Genomic DNA, 17,560 nt, shown 5'->3' on the forward strand with positions numbered 1-17,560 from the left:
ATTATGTTATATAATAATAATATGGAAAGAACGCAGATGTGATTTAAAGTGGAGACTTCCTGTATGTCGGGCCCCAAGTATGGCGACAAATATGTCACTGTCTGTACACCTTAGTTGACTGCTTCAAAATGTTTTCATTGGAACACATCATTTTGAACCTTTCCCGACTAAATTTTGGGGGCCAGCACGTTAATTTCGGAGCTGACTGCTGCGGCCAGCATTCTGTCAGCCTTGTGTCGCCTCGAGTTAATGAGTGTGCTGCAAGATTACGGGCTAATTGCTGCAGTTATGTACCTGCCGCTTTCTCGTGCCCGCTAGCTGTTTTAAGTGCCCACCATCACCCGCTTGACAGACGGCTCGGGGGCCAAACGGGCTTCATCGAGCTCGAAAATTCATGCGGATGAGTCAGAGCGAGTGGGTGAGCGTGTGAGGAACGGAATACCAAGAACACGGCAATGAGGAGGAAGTGCTTTTAAGGGCGGGTGAAAGAGTGTCCCATCAGCATTGAAAAGAAAACACAAATCTCACATCTTTTTCTTTGTTTCTTTTACTATACCAAGGTCTCTGATATGCCTGAACCGGGTCAATCATTAGATAGTATGGCAGATAAAAAGCAAGTTTGAGCCATTTCCTACACATTTTTTTTGTCGGAACACATGATTGCTTCTCATGCAGAAAGTATGAGTTGAGTCATAAATGTTTCAGTAGCTTGATTGAAAGTGGAGATTTCATGACATTTCTGGGGACTTTTCAAACTCTAAACCTTAACTGTAACCCTTTGGGGAAGGCCCCTCTGCATTAACCTGAGCCCTAATCCTTAACCTGAACCTAAACCCGAACCCCTAACAATAACTATCACCCTTATCCTGATCCAAGTGTTGTTGTTTTCAAGAATGCACATAGATTGCTTCCAGTTATCCCATATTTTTGTACCATTTCCTCCTCAATCCCCATGTAGAACGAGTAGTGTTAAACGCAATATTGAGTACAACCAACAAATATGGTTGATAATAGCCTTGTAGTGCATAAAGGTAGCTACAGTAATCACCCCGCAGTCTTACAACAATCAACAAACCAACTCCACATAACCTGCTTGGCAGAGGTAACACCAAGAATAAAATGGTAATTGTTCCCAAACCCCTTCAAGCATCTGCCGCTTGATGAAATTCCACAGCCCTCGGATTTGGCAGCGTCACGCGTCATTATGCAACTGCTTCGCTCACGCGTGGAAGATGAAGTCTCGCCTGTGTGGTTTTGTGTGATTCTGTAATGAGTTGTGTGTGTTTGTGTGTGCGCGTGTGAGCATGTCGAGACTGATGGAGTTGACGTGCAGGAAGAGTGCGCGGCAGGTAGAGCGCTTCCACCTCATCAAACGCAGCCCTCTTGCCCCCTTCCCGGCTCTCCAACTTTGCCTTGGCGGCGATGCACACTCAGCGGGAATTACTTTGTTTTTTTTTGGTGGGGGGGGGGGCGGTCTCTGTCGCTAACCCTGGAACTTTATTTCAGGTGCAATCATTTTACCCGATTGCCCTTAGTGTTAATGTGATGTTAGGAAGGATTTGCGCTGCATTTTATTCATGAATTTATACCTGTATATGGTTTCATACTTTATACTTACTTGATACTATTTACAATCAAGCGAGTCATGATTTCTGGACCACATTGTGTATGTTTATAGAATTTGGAAAAAAAATTGGATATAGGCATTAAGTAAGAATTGGCCTCTTGGACCTGCCGTGTAAATCCAGCCGAATTTTCCTCCCTGAAGCCCACCGCTACACATACGGAACATTTTATGTGTCCACTGTTTGTTCTCATTCAGTGAATTCAACGAAAGTGGAACTAAATGTTGAAAAAGGGCTTGTAATGGGCCTCATGGTGCTGTATTGTTGCAGCTCCTTACATAACCGCACATAAAAAAGCACATTTCCCATCTGTGATTAAAATGTTCCAATTTCCTCCTTATTACCGCTGCTTTTATTTCTTTCTAAAGTCCCGCGGCTGTCATGTGCGCTCGGTCAAGACACTCGAGGCCGCTTTGACCGCCGAATGAAAAGCGAGCTGGACCACCGAGATGATAAAAATATTCTTTTTCAAAACTGCCTCTACAATTTCTCATCTGAAGCAATTTATTGAAAAGAATGACATGGAGCGTAAGTGGAGAGCTCCTCTGTGACAGATTTGCGATGGCTGAAGATAATGATTTACTTATCGGGATCACTGTGATTGGCAGGCAAACACCCACGGGTAATTTAGTTGGTTTCCTGGGTGACGTGCACCTGGGAAGAGGTGTCACTTAGGTTGTTCTCCCATTTTGTCGTCCCTGTCAACTCCTGGTGTGATACACAGTGTGGACTGAAGAAGTGAGAAACAAATGAACCCACAAATGAATCCATCAAGGATTGTTCTCGACAGCCATGTTTTTAAATCTTCATTTTAAGACATTTTGAACAGTTGGATGCTTCCAATTTTGTGGGTCCAGATGGGGGAAGTTCCTTTTCTCCCTCACCCCAAAACCATGAATTATAACTTTAAAAACCAAAGCCTGACCCAAACCTGAACTCTTAAAACCCTAACCCTTAACCTTACTCATAATCCTTAACCCTAACCTAAATTCCGAACCTAAGACTCTAACCCTGAACCTTAATTTTAACACTAGCTCTAACCCCTAAATCTGACCTCTAACACTTAGCTCTAATCCCAAACATACACCGGACTTTCACCCTAATCCCTGAACCAAAATCCCAGCCTAACCTAACTCAAAACCTCACCCTAACCTAAACTCCTCACCTTTAAACCTAACCCCAAACTTTAATTCTAAACCTAACCAAAACCTCAAACCATCACCCTCACCCTTAATCCTGACTCTAAACCTAAACCTATAAAACCCAACCTAACCTGACCCAAAGCCTGACAATAACCTAAACCCATAAACTTTACCCTTAACTCTAACCATAACTTCACCCTCACCTAAATCTGTATCCCCAAATTCCGTAACTTAACCCTAGCCTTGGAACATAACGTCTTGTGATAAACTTGAATCCTAAACCTAAACCCGAAATTTACCCATAACGCCGAACGTTCGTCCTAACTCCTAACCACAACCCTTAATTCTAACCCAAAACCCCAACGTAGCCTAACCTAGTCCCTAAACCTAACCCTAAAACTTCACGCTAATCCTAACCCGAAACCCTAACCCTGAGCCTCAACCCCAGACCAACACTGAATTTTATTCTGAACTCTCACCTACCTACCTAACCCTAACGCAAAGAATTCCAGCATGACTCTGCGCCAATGTGCAAAGCAAAGTCCACAAAGACAAACCCATCAAAAACCAGAGATGTTGATCCTTTCTTACGTCCAACTACATACTATGTTCACGTTTCACTTCCTGTAGGTAGAACGTGTCACAATAGGTTCAGGATCACATGGTTGAAGTCCTGCCGCCCTGAAGGCATTGCTAGCCCCGAGGCGGCTGTCCAGCTCTGCCGCTTGAGGAATGACTGTGATAAATTAGCACAAGGCCGTGATTGGATTATTCATGACCAAAGGATGAGGAATACGTCTTTTGAAATATAAATGTTTCACATTTTCATGCCGCTCAGCTCTGGGGTGCGTCACGCGAGCCAACGTTCGGCTGATTCCGCGAGACATGAAAACGGGCGGCTGTCAGCACACGCTAGCGTGGAAGGTGCTGGCGTTTAAGGAATGACATGGAAAGTAACGCTATGCAAACACAGGCCCGTCGTTACTCGGACATCCATCCCTCCTTTTTATAAAGACCAATTTACCAAGACGTCGCGCATTCCTGCCTTTCCAATGGAACCACTGGTAAACAAATGAATTTGTTCTTGTGGGGTAGTGCGGCAAGTCTTCTCTACCGACGGAAGTAACCGTTGAAAGGATGTCGCGTGAAGGGAGCCACAACGGCGGCCGTAATTTACATTTCAACGGGTTTTTTTGATTAAAAAATAGATGTATCAATTCAGACACAGTTGACATCATCATTGACGGGTACTCGGTAAATCATTTAAGAGCTAGCAATAAATTATGCGCTTTAACCTTGGTTCTTTTTGTGACTGATGCTGTTTGACTTAGATTCTGTGAGGTTATGGTAGATGATCTATTTCCCTGTTATGTAACTAAGGAAACTATGATCGCTTAAGCATGGCTTTTCTGGTGCTCTGATTTATGGCACAGATGTGCTGTTTTGACAGTACAACGGATAGCGCACTGTAATCCACCCAAACATTTTATGCATACATGTGAGGAAATGTCTTCCACAAATCTGATGATGGAGGTTTAGGACCCAGTCCATCCTTTTAGATGTGGCTATCCTCTCTGTAGAATTATTTACGACGTCCACGCGTCTTAGCCTACTTACCCACAGGTTCTGCGGGATTCTTTTTTTTTTTTTTTTTTTTTTTTTTTTATAAACAAAATCCCCCCCCAAAACATAAACCTTTCTTTTTTTTTCTCGTGCTGAACGAATTTTTACATTTGCGTGATGCCTTCTCAACCACGTTTGATGTAATGCCAAAAGGAAATTGCTCGCCAGGACGACCAGAGTAGTGTGTGGCGAGGGCCTAAGGCAATTACACTCCCTATCCCTTGCCTAAGACCAAATACCTAGCCTAATGGCGTTTCAAACAATACCGCATCACTAGGGATGGGCCTTCGACGACATTCCTCGACAGATTCTTTGTGAAAACTATCAATCAATGGTTGTAGAAGATACAATGACAGTAAAGATCGGTGTATCTCTCAGCGCCCGTGACCTATGAACTGTCCCTGCGGGTGGCGGTCACAGTGAGCTATGAGAACGATCAAACGTGCAGCCTTCAGGATGCGGGGGTGTTGCTGTGCTGTCCCTTCTTCTATCTCATTCCTCTTGCTGCCCATCTTTTTTTTTTTTTCTACTAGCTCACCAGAGTCACTCTGTCCAGATTATGAAAGGTTTCCACACAATTAAATAGGCCGTTTGATCTGTGGAGAAGCTTTAAAGCTCAACTATACTCCCACAGCAGGCACGGGAGAACGAGAAAATAATAATAATTTGACGCTCCCACAGCGAGGGTGCGAAGTGGAAGGTTTTTAAGTTGTCTTGGCAAGGCGGGATTAGCGTTAGCTCTGCCTGACTACTGTGCAACACAAACGTTTGTAGTGGGTGTAAGATTTAGTACGTCCTGTTTTTCATTTAATGGTTTCATAATGATGGCCTACAAGTGTATTTCATGCAAATAATTACTGTCATTGTGACTTTACCACTGCCTTAGTGTAGGCTAGTGATAGACTACGGCGCGTTCAAACTAGCGCACAAATTTGAAACTCAATTTGCTTCACAATTTTCACGCCAAGACAGCTCTCTCGTTTGCTGACACCTCCGAAGACATTTAGCTCTATTCGTTGTTTGAATAAAGGGAGTCTTTGGTTTATGACGGTGGCAACGTTGCAAGGTTAACAACAGCACATAATAAATGAGTATGTCCGGCGAGTATCGCGGTACCGCTAATTTTGGACAGTTAAGGTGGATTCTTTGTCACTTTTCTGAATATCAATGCATGTTCATGAGCGCATACATAAGAGAAACTGAAACTAACAAATTGTTTTCATGACGCTGGTATCGAATCAATCAATATCGATACCAAAATTGGTATGGAAAGTCACAGCGTATGGCAATGATGTGATCACGGGCATGTTGGAAGGAACCCAAAAGCCACCCAAAGTACCCCTCCCCAACGCCCCCCTCGCTCACTATATACAGTATAAGGGTGTGTTGTTGTTGCGAGGTTTCATCAATCATTCATCCCGACATTTCTTCCCCTTGTGGATGTACGTGCGCATGTGACTGATGTCGCCGAGCTTCCGTGCGCATGTGCTGGCATCTTTCGTGTGTTTGCGAGACAGGTGCTGCGCTGCAGCTTTAATGACCCAAGCCTTGGCCACACGCAACATGGATGCAACAGGAAACGGATCCCCTTTCACTTTTCCCCGGTTCGCCTTCATACGAGATTTTGTATCTTTTGGGGGCGGGGGATTTGTGAGCTCTCTGTTCATTAATAGCACAAACACTTAGTTGAACAAACGTATTGGGACAGGTGGCCATTCACAACACAATGAAATTCTTCCTCCTTTTTGCAGTTACAACAGCTTCCAGTGCGTCTGTTGTAATTGTTTCTGGTAGTTTTATGGGCTTGTTCCCCAAAAAACGCCTTGGCACACAATTGTCCGCACAAGGGCAGCACGGTGAGCTCGTGGGTAGCACGTTTGCCCACGCAATGTCTTGCTAGGATGAACAACGAATGAACCTTTCGATTGATTAATTGATGAATTCATCCGTCCAGAGTATCGCGGTGCACAAAGGCCTTCTCTTATTCCAGCTTAATGACCCGTCCCATCCCGCCCACCATTTTGGCTCCCACCGTCACGGTAGCTCACAATACCCTGGCGCAAATTGCATTTCACTCCCACGGCTTTCATCCGTTCCTCGTCCGTGACTTTCCTTGTCTTGGGACTCTTCGTCCGGTCGCTCTTTGCAACGAGCTAACATGTCACAAGGGAACGCTAATGGCTTCTTCTTAGTGGCGGTGCATTTTAGCAAACTGAAAGTGTCCTTTCCCTGCTAGACTTTTTTATGGCTTGATTGATGGTTGGAGAGATTGATGGATGCCTGGTTGTAATCACCCGGCGCCCCGATTGTCCGTCGGATGGCCAAAAGCGAAAAGTGGGGCGGAGGGGTTCTGCAAATGGTGCCAAAAGGGGGCAACGTTCCATCCTGGCCGGCCTGGCTTGATGGACGAGGGAGGCAACACACAAAGCTCTTTGTTTGATTTGTTCAGTTATCTCAGCTCGTTTGCTTTCCCTGCTAAGCCTTCACGAGACCTTTTGTTGTCGTTAATCAAGCGACTGTTTTGTATGCCGGGCCGCAGAGAGAGCGAGGGGGTCTTATTCCTCCTCTCTTTCGCCTCAGAGGTATTTTATATTTCTCTAATAGTCTGTGCGTCACACAGATGAGCTGTTTAAATGTATATTTGTTTTACTGCCTCCTCCTCCTCAGACAATTACATCCTCCGATGCGCATCCCGGAGTCGATCCTGGCGACCTGCAACGCAGCCAGGATGCTTTTGTTTTTTGGTTTTGTCACGCCACATTGAAGCTTGCTGAAATCGCTACCATGTGTAAGATCAAGTGAGGTTCGGCTAAATGTATCGATTATTCTTGGAGGGTGGATTGTATTAGTAGCTAAGTGATAGATCTTTACGGACCACTTTATTTAGGTGGAATAAACGTACAGGTATTCTATTAAGTATTATATATATATTTTTGCATTAATTTAGCTTTTGCCCTGTAATTGGTTAATTCAAATGTATTAATTTTGTATTCGTTAATATCCTTGAAGAATTTCCGAATGAATTTGTGTATTTAAAACAGCCACATAACTTTGCCCTAATGCTAATACATCATGGGAAATGCCATAGACAGGCTAATGAATAGCACGTAAAGTAACAATCAGATGTAACTTGGTGTGGAGTTCCTCAGGGAAGTGTTTTAGATCCATTTGTTTTCTACAATTTAAATACAGTGCTGTTGGCCACATTGATTATTTCATAAAGTCTAATGTCGCCGTCTGTCTTTTTTTCCCCAAGCTCACTTTTGTGGTCTAACAGGCAGTGAAAGTGAAGATTTCACATGCCGTCCACTTTTAAATGGCACAACAATCAAGCGCTTTTCACCTCTTGATGTCTTTTAAAGGGCAAAACCAAAAGAAAAAGAATTATTTTTTAAATTAATTCAGTGCTTACAGTGTGGCACTGCAGCGCCGCTCTTTTCGCACCGCTTAACACCTTTTTGCCATTCGGTCTGCTCGGTTTTTGACCCGGCTGTGTCTTCTGTGTGTGTTGAAGGAGGCGAAGCTGCGCGAGCTGCTGGACGTCAGCACGCTGGCGGGAAAGATGGAGAACAGGATGCTGACGGTGGTGAGCGGCACCGACATGGTCAGTGTCACATACCTGAACTTCATGGCCTTCCAGGAGGAGACAGCCAAGGTAGACCGCACGCCAAATGTATAATAGTGAATGGCCACAGATCACGTAGAGTAGGAAACTATCATTGCTCCCAGGCTCCCCCTGTACTGTAGTCGTCGTGATAGTGGTGGTAGTAATAGTAGTAGTGTTATACTCTATTGAAAATGTGGCCTCGCTGAAAATAAAATAAATAAATACAAATTTCTTTACTTGAAATGTTCCTTTATTAAGCCCGTAAAAGGGCACGGTCAGAATCTGAACGTCGATGTTAGCACTGGCGCTAATGCTAAACCAACACCAGTTGTGTCATGGCTGGTCCAGTCGTATGATCGTCCAAGGCAAGTTGCCATGGCAACCACTCATTCTGCATTGTATTGTCCCGATCCCCATGTTATGTCATTTGAAGGTCGAGCTGTTTTATATTGTTGCTTTAATCCACTGTATATGACAATTCTGGCAAACCTCCTTTGACGCAACTTGTGTATAACTATCTACATAATTGTATTAGTTATTTAGGAGGCCCGTGTATCTGTGTGCGCGTTTTATTTCCCTTAGGAATGGGCGGAGGAGCTGTTCAGCCTGGCTTCCAACCTGCTGGTGCAAAACATGTCCAGAGAGGCCTGCCTGGAAAAAGCGTAGGCCGTCTCCACACATAAACACACATATAAACACACACCCAGGTCGTCATAAATCACCGACCTCGGTTGCCTCGTGTCTTGTGGCGTCGTGCGTAGAATGACCCGGCCGATGGCTTTCAAAGCACGTCTTTGTCAGCCGTCAGCGCCGCACCACCTCCAGGGGCGTCGTTCGATCCCTCCCGTCCGGAGCCGACGTCTTTCGGCTTCTTTCCTCCAGCGCGGCGCTAATTTGTGAAAGCAGGGCATGCTAACAATTAGCATGTAAACGGCTGCTAACGCTTTTTGTCTCTCTGCTTTTACGTGTCGTCTGCAGGCAAAAAGTCATGACATTTTAATAAAATAAATATATAAATAATAATAAAGCAACAATTATAACAAAACATACATAAAATCTAAAATATACAATAAAGGTCATTCAGCCAATGTTTTACCTTGATCATAAAAAACGTATAAAATGGTGGCGGACCAACCACAGTTGAGTAGGCCGCTTGTTGCTAGGCCCTGTCGTCCAATGGAAAAAGAACATCTGAGCCACTCTTTGAATGAGGGCAACTGGTACAGTAACACTGCTGGGAAAAATTGTTGCAGGAATGTAAAATGTATTTATGATTTACACTAAATTAAGTTACATTAGTGAAATAGAAAATTCAATTCTTAAAACCCAAAATATATTATTGAATATTTTCAGATTTATATGTAGCTTTGAAATTAATTTATTTCTATATATATATATATATATATATATTTTTTTTTTTTTACTAGACAGACCACAACTCCACTTGGACTAAAAAAATTGGGAAAAAAATGTTTGAGCGACCATCACATTGTTTGTAAACAGTGTTATGATTACATGGAGCATTTAAAATGTTATTTTCTGTTTCAATTAAACTACACTTTTGCAGACTATTTAAGCATTATGAAGCAAGTCGTAATTATACAGTATCATTTGTCACTGCTCTGTATTAAATATAAAATCTGTGGGGGGGGTCTAAAACAGTTGCATTAATGCAGTGTGACTCCCATAAGTAGTGGACTCTGTAATGGATATTAATTATTAGCCAGGAGCCACTTTAGGTCCCGGCTCCTGTCGCATCTATTTATAGCACCGTCTCGGATTTAGCACATGCTAAACTGCAGTGTAACTACCAGTGTTGATATACTCCAGTCATATGATCCAATGTGTTGTACATAAGTATGATTATAATGCTTTTTGTTGTGTGCAGATACACGCGACTCAAGCTGCAACTCAACCCTGAAGGTCGAATCCCCGTCAAGAAGTAAGACGTGTCTTCGTCCTCATTCTCCTCTTCATCCTCCCGCTCAGGGTTTATTTTGGCACTTACACAGAATATACGGCCAGCCTTAAAAGCGTGCAGGGAGCCAGGGTTTATACACTTTTAGACGGAATGAGACAATTCATTCGAAGCTTTAATTAAGGGTTGATTGATTAAGGCCACACCGAGGCCTAACGGTGGGGAGGAAGGGGAGTTTATCTCGCTACGCAAGCAAAACTTGCCATAAATGAAGTGCATTGTAGGCAGTCTTATGGCTATTTAAGTCTTTTTTGCACAAAGTTAATTAACTCATTCACTGCCATGGACATTCATATTCGTCAACTGGAATCCAACCAGTGACTCTCACCGACGTATATATTTGTCAAATACGTTTTTCAATGGGTAGGAGTGGAAGAGGGGTCTCGCCCAGCCTGTCTGTGAAATGCTGGTTTGTAAACCACTGTAATGACCAACTGATCCCTGGAGATGGCAGCGTTGCATCACTTTGGGTGTGAGATCAGCACAGCTTGAGAGCAGAAGATAAATATTAGGCGGTGTCACGTGGATTATGAGGGACAGTAATGCATCTTGGAAGTTGGGCAAGTCTAGGCACCTCACACTTGAACAGAATATTTTTATATATGGTATAAACAGAGAAATTCCCTCAATTCTAGGCTGACGTTTGTGCGCTTGTGTCGTCCTCGCAGCATCTTCAGGATATTCTCGTCGGACCGCAAGCGGGTGGAGACGGCGTTGGAAAACTGCAACCTTCCGTCCGGCAGAGTGAGACACCAAAACATTCCTCGTTTCCCCTTTCCTTTTGTTGTCCTCGTCTGTCCTCCTCCTTGTCTTCTTCCTCCTTGGTTTTCATGCATCCGTCAGCCCCGTCGTCTGAGTCATCCTCGCTTGTCATGACACAAACGCGCCCGAGGGAGCCACATTGATGCAACTGCCTTATTTTTACCCTCGTTGTATGTCACTGCATCCCCTCATGTATGGCCCTCTGGCCGGTAACGTCACCGGCCCATCAAAACCATTGATTTCCACATTATGGACATTTGTTGCAGTACATACTGGACATCACCCTCGGATTAAAAGCATGCATCTCCACATTTTTTACAAAACACACAAATTTCATCTCCAGATTAAAACAAAAAGGTCACAAAATGTGGAGATACATGCTTTTCGTTGGGCGTTTAGCAGAGGTGGGTAGTAATAAGCTACATTTACTCCGTTACATTTACTTAAGAAAACTTACTTTTGGGATGAATTGTACTTGTCAGAGTAGTTTTTATCCAACATACTTTTTCACTTTTACCTGAGTATTTTGATGAAGAAGAAACGGTACACTGAGTTACAATTGGTCTTCTTCATGAAATTTGACTCCATTTGACCAATCAAACGGAGCCAGGTAGTCACATGACCACACAGTTTCTCCAGTTCCACATAAAAGAAACGTTTTCAAAGAGATTCATTGACGTGAAACGAGGTAGGAATCACAAGTTACTCACCAGTTACTTCATGTTTGAGTAGTTTTAACACTGAACACTGACTCAAGCAGGGGCGCGTTCTTAGATGAGTGATATGCCCGGGCGGCACGCCACAATTTGTTTGTTTGTTTTTTTCCTTATTTATGTATATTGTTTGAAAAATGACAAAATGTGGAGATACATGCTTTCATCTTCTAACAATTGACATCAAAGAAAAGCACTCACTAAGCGCGCAGCGAGTTATCTTATTTGTGAAAAAAAAAAAAAAAAAAATGTTATGGGTGTTTATTGGATAAAAACGCTCAAAATGTTACTGTTACTAGCACCCACCCCCCCCCCCCACCCCTTCCCCCCATCAGCCAAAAGTGTGTTTGGATGTTTGCAAAGTGGCGACAACTGCTTACACGGCAGCGCAGTCGTGTCGTAAAAAGAAGCCTAATGAATGGCCTCTTAATACAAACACCACGAACACGGAATACAAACTCACTCACACACACACGCGTAATTACAGCTAAATGGTACGCCTGTTAATCCTTAAAACACACCAAAGACACCCACACACACACACACACACACACACACACACACACACACACACGATGACTCATTGACCTGCCCGTCAGTATCATGATAAACGTAGAACAGAAAATGGAACACACCTATTTAAAAAAAAATAAAAAATGTAGCAAAAGTATTTGGACCCAAGCATCTTTATTAGTTAATAAATCAGCGGTGGCCAAAAGTATCGGGACAACTTATTTTTACACTAAACATGATTGTTACTGTAACGTACATAAGGGTCCAGCAATTGATTATTAAAAAATAAATAAAAATACGATAATTGAATACATTTATACCGCGGTGAGCATAAATCGGATGTTAAACGACGAGCCTGAAAATGAGCAGAGAAGCTTGCCAACAACTTTAATATCCTTCCTTTTACCACAAGAGTAGTTTTACCTCAAGTTTTTACGTAGTTTCATTATGAAACAGTTTGCTCATTTTAACACTTTTTTGTCATTTTACGAACCGGCAGAATGACTCCATCCCCCAAGAAGACTTCACGCCAGAGGTGTACAACCTGTTCCTCAGCAACATCTGCGCTCGGCCCGAGCTGGACCACATCTTCTCGGACGTGTGAGACATTTCATCCGCTCTCTTTTTCCCTTTCTCTTTTTTAATCCAGCATTTTGCAGGGAAGCCATCACCTTGGCAACCCCTTAAAAAAAAAAAAAAAAAGGAGAGAAATCAAGGCATTGGCAGACAGTGTGGGATAAAGGGCAAGTCTATTTGGGGATGCAAAAGAGGGGTGATTCATTGTTCCACACACGCAAACACACACTCCGTGAAGGAAAAAGCCCAATAGATTTGAAATGACAGTCAATCCTAGATCATGGTGTTACAGCATATTTTGTATTATTGTAAATACATGTCAACTTCCTCTATTTTGTCTACCTCTTCTTGTTTTTGTCGGGTACTGGCGGTGGGTCAGGGGGGCAAAGAGTCATCCGTACCTGAGCGTGGAGCAGATGACGGAGTTCATCAACAGCAAGCAGCGAGACCCCCGACTCAACGAGATCCTGTACCCGCCCCTTAAGCCCGAGCAGGTCCAACAGCTGCTGGACAAATACGAACCCGACGCCGCACTCGCGCAGAACGGTCGGTATAGCTGCCACCTTGCAGCGGCTACCCTACGGTGGACAAATGTATTGGGATACGCCTCGTGAGCAATGGACCAACGTATTGAGAGTGATCATCGATCAGTGATGAGCAGAATTATTGGTACACGTGTTCGCATCTGTTGAATAATGGATAAGACAAAATTGTTGGGGTGCAATTAGTGAGCGATGTATTCACAAATGGGCAAAATTCACATGGACATGAAATTCTCAGGGCTGCAAATGAGGGAGCAACTCCACTTTTTCTTAGCCTTTCACTTTCTGTAGGTAAACACAGTATCCTGTCTTCAGCAGTGACTTTTTAATTTAAATTATGATTTTTTTTTTTTTTATTATTATTATTTTTTTATGAGTAGAACGAGAATGTTTGGGACAATGTTTACAAAAGTAGGGCCATCAAACATGGACCCCCGCCTGTTAAAAAGTTTGCAAGTGAGCTACAGTTACAATGAAGAGCGAGCGAGCCCGGCCTGCTTTGCAGAGTTTAAAAATTGAACATCCGAAGTGACAAGTGAGCGAATAATTCATGAACGAGCAGCTAGATGGACGAGCCGCGGTGAATCAAGAAGTGCTCGCAAGTCATCCCAGGTGTCGAGCGTCACAAGATCTGCTGAAATCTAGTCGACAATGCAGTGATGCAATCGCGCTGTCAATATTCACACATTTTCCATTTTCTGACTTTTTATTGGGTAGTACAATCTTTTTGGTTTTTGATTGCGACATTTGTGAATAATGTTCATATTACATTTTTCAAGTATTTAACCACAAAAATACTGAATGTTTAATTCTACATATTGATGATGTTAGATGATGATGAAGATGATTGGACGGCTCGACAGATGGATGCGTATTGTAGGTCGACGGATGGATGGGTAATAACGAGACAGATAATCGTTTCAATTAGAGGCATGGATCCTTGAGACTTTTCGTGCATCCTGTTATGACAGACAAATCCACCTGATTTAAAAAAAAATCCATTTTATTTATCTAGTAGCCAATGTGGTCAGGTTTGCCTCATTAAGTTGCTCATCGTTTCTAAAGCACATTCAAGCAAGGGTGTTATTAAACTGTAACCACTGGTGTGTCTATGCTCACGCTCCTCGGAAGCTCGCCCTTCCCTGTCTTGGTGACGACGCATTCCCCCTCCCCGTGTGAAGTATTTATCCCGCCGGAAGGGAAGTGCGGCCATCTGCTCGTCAGCGGGGTCCACGCGCTCATCCGGATGTCCCGCTTTTTCCTCCCTCAAGGACACTTCCGTTTGCATTTTATGTCTTGGAATGCACTGGATTTAACATCTTTAAATCAAATAATTGCCCAAGTCATTATACTTAATTTGATTGCAAATCCTAAAATTGATGACCCCGGGCCATTTTACCATTCAAAAATATTAAACGTGGCTCTTAATCGCAAAAGGTTTGCCGACTGCTGCATTACGGTCCCTGTGTACCTAATGTTGTGTCCAGTGAGTGCACATGCATCGCTTTCCTCAAAGAGGATCAGATGTCTGCTTATTCCATATCTCCATATCATATATTGTAATAATCATCTCTTAGCAGCCTTTGAAATGGTGTGGCTGAGGTTGTTCAGCGGGGAACACAAGACACCACGAGAGTCTCGTCTTTATCGTCACTGAGAGGAAGCCTTTATTCAAATGGCACGTAATAGGGGATCGTTAAAATCCTAATAAACGGCCATGCCAGACTTGTTCTGAAGAGCATCCTTATTCGGGACTGAGCACGAGGTGTGACTTGAACGTTTTTGGAAAATTCTGCCCCCGAAGCCAATTTCCCTTAGGAACATGACATTTGGCTGGTGTTTTCTACCGTGAGTTGACCCACAAAATAGTCTCAAGAAGCCAGGCTGTAAAGCAAACAGCAAGTCTTCCATTTCGGTTTTGAAGAGGCAATTTTACAGAAATTTGGTGGTCATTTGTAGGGGTCCTACGAGAGATTGTGTTGAGTTTGAAATCTCAGTACTCAAAAGCCAATTTTTCCGAGCAACATGAAATTTGGTCAACATGTTTATCACGAGTAGACCCACAAAAAGGTTTCAAGGACCCATGCCCTAAAACAAACAGGAAGTCTCCCAAATTTGGTCCGAAGCTCCCATTTCGGTCATTTCCTGGGATCCTTCAAAGGTGAACTTTTGTTCAATCCAATCGCAAACATTTGGGGGAATGTCCCATTTATCAGTGCAGCAGCTTTCCTTATTATTCTTTTTAACTGGTAAAAGTGAGCTCTTGGGAGTAAGCACCTCCAGATGTCGACTGTGTTAACACCTTTTCTCCTTGTTTGGTCTTTTTGGAGCACGGTGGTAGGGGTTAGAAGGCTAGAGATGTTAGACCTCCCGGTGGCAAGGGGAGCTCCCCGCTGGTCTTCGGGGAGAGCCGGGACGCCGAGAGCAGCGATTTCACAGACGGCAGCCCGGCGTTAATTAGAGAAGTGACTCTGCAGAGGGCGGCGCCGCATTAATTAGCATAAAGTGGCCGAGGGGACTTGCCGCGCCTGCCGAGCACACGCATCGCTTTGCATAACATCAGAATAAGTGTGCGTGCCCAGCAGACCGTTATTAGGTTTTCCTTTTTTATTTTTTATTTTTATTTGTTGTTGTTGTTGTTGCTCTGAGCACTTGTGCAATATGCTAAAACTAGACAAGGTAGTACTGTATGTGGGTTGTATGCTAATTTGTTGAAGCTTATTTGTTTTTTTATCGAACAGGGGAGACACAATAAAAATAAAAAAAAAGACGACCTTGACAAAGAGAAGAACGTTAAAGGTCATTGACAAAACCTCATACTCTATGCTCACCAGCCACAACATGAAAGCCTAAGCAGGAGTTGCGCAATGCGCTCATCGTGGTTTCCCGCCGTGCTTCGCCCGCATTAAACTCAAGGCGAAAATGCTTGGCAATTTAGCATTGCCCATCTTTCGAAAACATTTGAGTCCAGTTGGTGCTCATTTGGGCAAATTCCATCGTCGGAGTTAGTCAAAGCCCTTGAAATTGCCCCAAAATGTCTGCGTCAAACCCAAAAGGAACGACCTCCTCTTCTATTTCGGGCATGGGGCTGTTATGATTGACACGTCCAGCAAATTTCGTGTCAATAGGCGAAACAGGTGTCGGGGGCTGATTTCTTTTTCTTTTCTTGTCCCAAACAAAATTGGCCAACTTTCTTGTCAATTCCGGGGTTGGGTCCTTAAGACTTTTAAAACCGGTTGTGCCCCCACCAACATTCTATGAAAGTACGAAAATGTCTGCTTCAAACCAAAATGGCTGACTTCCTGTTCAATCATAGGCATGGTTCCTTGAGAATGGTTCATGTCAACAGGTAAAACCAGTGTCAGGGGCTGATTTATTTTATTTTATTTTTTATTTTTTCCCCTCCTAACATTCTAGTACGAGAACCAGAATTTGCCACAAAACGTCTGCTTCAAACCGAAATGCTGTTCAATTTCGAACATTGGCCTTTGAGACCTTTTTGTGGGTCCTGATATGATAGACATATCCACCCAATTTCACGTCGCGCGTTTTTTTCCAGGGGACGCTACTGTGCTGGTTTTGGCGTGCGTTGCCCGTAAAATCGGAACACATTTACTAGGATACGCACCCAGTTCTCTTATTGCGGACGCGGCGTATTTTTCGCAGCTTCCCGTGGTACTACATCGAAGCGGAAACCAACGTCGTCTATTTGTGTCTTGAAACGCATGAGAAAATCCCGAAGATTGTCATCTGGTCAGCGTCAGAGCCTTCTTCATCTCCAGTTGATCGTGTTGTTGTTTGTGTATTTGGACAGGTCAGATCTCGGTGGAGGGCTTCGCGAGGTACCTGAACGGCGAGGAAAACAGCATCATCCCCCCGGAGAAGCTGGACCAGAGCGAAGACATGACCTTTCCCCTCTCACACTATTTCATCAACTCCTCGCACAACACTTACCTCACAGGTACAAACACACACACACACACACACTCATTGTTATTCGTGAGCTTTTCTGCTGTGTCTTGTAACTGCAAGAACAAGATGCTCAGACCATTTTGTTCTCCTCCCTTCAATGGATGTTAAGTCGTCGTCTTCTAGTGATTGAATTTCATTGTCGGCCAGACTCTTTTGAAGTGCATCAGAGCTCGAGTGCTCCTCTGATGGGAATTCATTGAATTTCCTTAATGGCCGGAAAAATGTGGAAATGAGAAAACTGTTGAATCTCTTACTGTATGACTGTGATGTTACGTTTGGAATGCTACTGAATCAGGATTTAGTTCCGTGTTTCCATCGCAGGATGTCAATAAAGTGGAACTTCTCGATATTTGATAGAATGCTAACAACAATTTGAGTCCAGAGATCACAGGATTTTATTTCACAAACGTTTTCTTCCAGTTCAGAGAGACATGGCGAGTCAACCAATGTTCTGCAATTTTTGTTCTTCACATCCATCGTTGGTGAACACCAATTTGTGGGGAAAAA

General features: G+C 43.5%; 1 protein-coding gene across 2 annotated transcripts in view; it reads left to right on the plus strand.

Annotated features, from left to right (window-relative positions):
* Positions 1–17,560, plus strand: part of plcb1l (phospholipase C beta 1-like) — a 78,369-nt gene that overhangs the window by 39,656 nt on the left and 21,153 nt on the right. For both annotated transcript variants that reach the window (XM_061704201.1, XM_061704202.1), the window contains 7 exons: positions 7,905–8,045; positions 8,580–8,659; positions 9,886–9,939; positions 10,644–10,719; positions 12,463–12,563; positions 12,919–13,085; positions 16,896–17,042. In XM_061704201.1, coding sequence (XP_061560185.1) covers positions 7,905–8,045; positions 8,580–8,659; positions 9,886–9,939; positions 10,644–10,719; positions 12,463–12,563; positions 12,919–13,085; positions 16,896–17,042 — 766 coding nt within the window. The remainder of the gene's footprint in view (positions 1–7,904; positions 8,046–8,579; positions 8,660–9,885; positions 9,940–10,643; positions 10,720–12,462; positions 12,564–12,918; positions 13,086–16,895; positions 17,043–17,560) is intronic.

Source organism: Phycodurus eques, chromosome 18 (assembly GCF_024500275.1).
Source record: "Phycodurus eques isolate BA_2022a chromosome 18, UOR_Pequ_1.1, whole genome shotgun sequence".
NCBI lineage: Eukaryota > Metazoa > Chordata > Actinopteri > Syngnathiformes > Syngnathidae > Phycodurus > Phycodurus eques.